The following is a 5,202-nucleotide window of genomic DNA, read 5'->3' on the forward strand; positions in this document are numbered from 1 at the left end:
AACTAACTCAGCAGAATACGACGTCACTAAAGAAGCTATCAGTGAGGTTTTGCATAATAATAAATTAGGGGAGACATGTCTAGGTTGAAAAGTGGGGAATCTACCCTTTAAAGACATATGTAACTACAGATTTCCAGAATAACATTACAAGAAACCAACAGGTCAGAATGACGGCACCATGGAAGCAGAAACTGTACTGTAAAAAAAATATACAATAAACTAAAATACACTTTTTTCAGTGTAATAGGGGATAACTGGGGAAAGTAGTGCTGTGCAGTATTAAACAGTTTTGTTTCATATCCACGTTCAGAAGGTCTTTCTGATGAGATAAAAAACATGTTTTATTTCCTTTTGACCTGTAATGCCTTGTGTTTGCTGATGTTCACAACACTACAGCACAGTTCTATACTCCCTGTGACCCCCTATTAGCTTGATGTGTATTCTTGCTGTTGTCTAAGCTTCCACCGCAAAAACAAGACCATCAAAACCGATTTATCCAAACGACAGAGCAGCAAGTTAAAGTGGATGGAAAAAAAGGACTATTGATTGGAGGCACAACTGAAGCGAGCGAGGTTTCTGTGACTGTAATTTTACTTCAGTGTGTGAGCCTGTGTTGTGTTAATGTGTGTATACAGTATATGTGTGTGTACATGTTTTTATACACAAACACCAAGGAGACAAAGATCTTCCCAGAGGGCTCCAGTCAGAGCATTGATAAGGCAGCAGAACTGAAAAAATCAACGTCTGACTGCACACTGACTCACTCCTTTACAAATGTCTTTAATAAAGGGTTGTTTTAGACAGAACAGCCAGTTCAGATTCATTGGTGTTCTCTCTGGTTTCTTCACATATAGAAAAAAAGAATATATATAATATAAATGCACATCCGGGTTGTCTGAGTAATTTCATTTTAAAAATGTTATCTCCCCACAGCTAATTTTTAAAATCATCCGCTCTGTTTTTAAGGTACTATGGAGAAGCGAGAAGTTGGAATTAATTCTATAAAACATTCATAGCTTTAGAGCCATTTACAGCTCAACAAGGCTGATTATGATGTCAAAAAGAAACCTAAAAAATATGACAAACTACAACTTAATTTAGAAAACATTTGACAGAAAGTTTGATACGTATAACTCAATCTTTTTGCTTTAGTTGTGTGCACTTTGTTGTTTCTGTCTGTATACATGTATTGTTTCTGTTCTGAGTACTGTATATTGGGGTTCATGTTGATGTGTGCGTCACAGCTAGCGGTGACAGTGAGGTTGCCAGGTAACCAGCAGAGATGCTGCACAGAAGTGCTGGGAGGATGGATTAGCTGTTGTTGGTTAAGAAACTGTTACACACACATAACTCTCTAATAAACAATAAACTGGCACAAAGAAATGGAAAAGTAAATTCGGTATTTTCATTATTTTCAAGACCAAACATTGCTTGTGGCTAGCGCAAAACCTAATTGATTATTCTGTGTCTCATAGGACCTTCACTGGTGTCCTAATGGCCTCAGCAGTTTACATCACAGCACCGCATCCACAGCTGAACACAGTCCCTATTAATTCACTATTTACTCCTGTGTCCAAAAAAGAAAATATGTATTTGTGACGTATTCTTAACAATTCATGTTGTCAATAGGAATAAATGGGCTTGTGGCTGAGAGACATAGACAGAGGGGGGATTCAAACAGTACAAAGTGAAGGACTGATTCATTGTTGCTATTGGATTTGTTCACAATAACAAAAGATGCCTTATTCTTTAATGCACCAACTAATGGGTATGTCATCTCTGGTAGCCTGTACTGGGCAAATCTTTTTCTTTTATTACAGAACATCCAAAGCCACTTATCATTAGTTGGGCAATTTGTCAAACCAAATGTCAAACCAACATATATCATTATTTATCTGACAAAAATCCTTTCTGTTACTAACTAGTCTAAACTTAATCTGTCTGCTCTTCTGCTTCAGGCGCAGAAAACACCAACTAATTAATAACTGAACTGATGGAGGCAGACAAAGTGACAGTGATGGAAAGACGTCCAACTGCAGAGGCAGCCAGAACACAAAAAAGCAGACTGAAAAAAAAAAGGAAAATAATAATAATTATTGGATTATTGAAAGGTTTCTTCTCTAGTAATATCCATCTGCAGAGACCATCTAATGCAAGTAATATATGGAATTCCTGTGTGAATGCTGCTCTCAAAAATCCACAGTATTCCAGAAATAACAGGAGGAGCAAACTTTTAATATATGAATCTGAGAAAAGGCTAAAGAACAAAAAGTATTTCCGTGCACTAAGGGAGCAGAACTTTCCCCCCCCTCTTCTCTTATCAACGGCTGTGGGAATTAAAAATCTTACATTAATGCTACAAAGGTCTTATATTCACTGAATAAATGAGAGCAACAGTGAAATGTTAGCAAGGTTTTGTAACATCGGGGGCAAAGATTTAGTCATAACCCAGGTTCCTGAAAGTCATAATTCTTAGGGAGCTTCTTTCGCCGATCGTTTATCATCCCACAAATGTTAATTAACTCCTGTGTGTCCTTGTGATAATCTGAAGGAGGATGTTTGTGTGTGAGTGTGCATGTGTGTGTGATGACACATACCTGAGGCAGAGCCTGGACGACTGTGTCTAGCAGAGCTCTCATCCCGGTTGCCATTTTCAACAACTTCAACACTGGAGAGAGATTACAGGGTGAGACGACAGAATCCACACAAACAACTGCATGTATGTGTGTCTGTGTGCTACTTTGGACATGAGTGTTTGGGTGATTAACACCAGAAAACACGTACAGAGTGAGAGACAGTGAAACAAAAGACACCACGGAGATGAGGGAGAGAAGGGAACAATCAAGACGGATAAGAGGTAGGCAGAATACGAGGAGGAGAGAGATAACAAACGATCGATAGTTGGAAAACGTTCCCGACTCTCTGTTAGAGACCGTACACAATTCCCAGCGGTCCAATTTCTGGAGGAATGTGACTGACAATGCGGCCAGCAGCAAAGAGAAAAAAAACACGGTCGTATTCTGTCGAGGAACAACAATGGCTGCTCAGACAAAAAAGCCTGCTGGGAGATGTTTTTCGGTCATGATGGTTGGTGTTGGTTATATGTGCGTGGGTGTGAGAGAGAAGGTGGATGTAGTGGCAGTAGTGCATGGTTAGAGCAACTCTAAATCGTTATCCAGCATTATATAGGCTCTTTAAGAACCTTCTTTCCAAACGCCTAGACAACAACATCATTTGGAAACAGAAAATGATGGCTAGGATAAAGCCACTGGTACCAGGAAAAAGTCAGCACCCTTTGCTGTACCCTGGTAGCTCACCTGGTAGATCACGAGCCTCATGTACCAAAGTCCTTGCCTAAGCTCTTATATTTTAATATAATTATGACACACCGTAGGTGAAATTAGTATTGTGTTGTTTATGTAAAACAAAAACAAAAAGTAGAACGATGAATATGAATGAAACCGTAGCTTTGTACTATAAATATTCAACCAGTGTAGCTAAATCTCTCCTTTGGTTGGGTGTCATTTTAAAATTCAGCTCTGTGAAAGAAGTAAACGATTCTGAAACATATTAATATTCTTTCCCACAGTCACACAAGTTAGTTAACATGCAGACAAAGCGGTAATAATATTATGAGAGGAGAGGAAAGACTATAAGTCACCAGTAGCCCTCAAACTCATCATCAAATACCCCACTTGCTTGTTAATTACCACCAGCTGCTGTTTTAATTAGCATATTACCCATGGGTCCACTCAGCGGTCCCTGGGCAGTATTATGGAGGGCAGAGGGCGATGGTAAGAGGGTGAGGCTTAAGTAAGATTGATGTAATTAGCTTTTATCCTCCTCAGTGTGAAGTTAAGAGGAATTGGTGCAGCCCAGAGAGCTAGTCCTGTAATTTCCTCTAAATAATAAGAACAAAGGTGCTGAATGAGAATCATATTAAACAGGAGAGAGACTGAAAGATAGAAATGGTATATCAGTGTTACTTTAATTCAGGGAGAATTAGGATAATATCGGACAAAAACAGAACTGTAACACTTTCTGCTGATGTCTCACATTAAAAGCTAACAGGGAAGGGAGAGATTTCACCTGTTGAGCTGTGGCGAGGCTTTTAATGTGAATTATTTGTGCAAGAAGTGCTGAGTTTCAGTGACTTAACCCTGATTGAAAAAATCAATTGTAACAACTGGTAAACTGTATTTTGAGCTTGCATTAATGACATAAACAACAAATTAAAACAGGAGCAGAATGAAAAAATACTTTTTAAACCAGAAACCAGTCTGTCTGCACTTGAGGTTAATAAGGACTTTACACTACATGTAAGTACAATATGACAGCACTAATTTCAGAAAATGTCATGTGAGAACATGTTCATCTCAGGTGTGAGTTTAAAATTTGCTTTTGTGTGTGTGTGTGTGTGTGTGTGTGTGTGTACCTCGTGCTATCCTGAGCACCCTCATGATCCTGATGATGGTGGGGTTGATGGGGAGGGAGGCGTTGATCTCAATCTCTTCCAGGGTGATGCCCATCACTGACAGCAGCACAATGGCCAGGTCCAACTGGTTCCACCTACACACAAACACAAACACACACACACACACACACAATGAGTTTTCAATCTACCATACTTTGTAGAATTTGGCCAAAATGAAGGTTAGCTATGAACAGGAGAATAAGCATGAATTTGGAGTCTTAGCTCAATATGTGGCTCAGGACTTCATGGCTGCACACATCAGGGTCTGTGTTATGTTAATTTTCCAATGAATATTAATCTTCCACATCAACTTTATGCTTAATTTGCATGATTCTCCCACAACTGACTTGGCAGAAGAATGGGCCCACCATTACCTGAAGGCATGCTCCTGTCATGAATATTTATGTTAATACTAACTTCAATTCTATGCAAACCTTGCAGCTTCAGCAACATTACCTCCTGTGTTTGTTACCTTGTCTCCTGTCATTTCAGGGATGAACAACAACCTGTATGTTATTTTGAATGTGATCAACATCAGAGGCGGCAGTATTTGTGAATGTAGTGGTGAATAATATATTTGTTTCAGTGGTATATTAGAGTCTGACTATTATAAAACTTTTGGTGCAGCCCTTGGAAAATACAGGCCAATGTTATCTGACATTTAAAGTGCCGCAAACAAGCCATATTCAATACCAATGTTTTTGATTAACAGGTTAGCAACTATTTCT

At 39.0% G+C, this 5,202-nt stretch overlaps 1 protein-coding gene across 1 annotated transcript in view; it reads right to left on the reverse strand.

The window, feature by feature from the left end:
• Positions 1 to 5,202, reverse strand: part of LOC118326997 (voltage-dependent T-type calcium channel subunit alpha-1I-like) — a 156,525-nt gene that overhangs the window by 25,605 nt on the left and 125,718 nt on the right. The window contains exons 28-29 of the mRNA XM_035660162.1: positions 4,436 to 4,569; positions 2,598 to 2,668 (exon numbers count right to left, since the gene is read on the reverse strand). Coding sequence (XP_035516055.1) covers positions 2,598 to 2,668; positions 4,436 to 4,569 — 205 coding nt within the window. The remainder of the gene's footprint in view (positions 1 to 2,597; positions 2,669 to 4,435; positions 4,570 to 5,202) is intronic.

Source organism: Morone saxatilis, unplaced genomic scaffold (assembly GCF_004916995.1).
Source record: "Morone saxatilis isolate NCDOM2014 unplaced genomic scaffold, NCSU_SB_2.0 Contig17, whole genome shotgun sequence".
Lineage (NCBI taxonomy): Eukaryota > Metazoa > Chordata > Actinopteri > Moronidae > Morone > Morone saxatilis.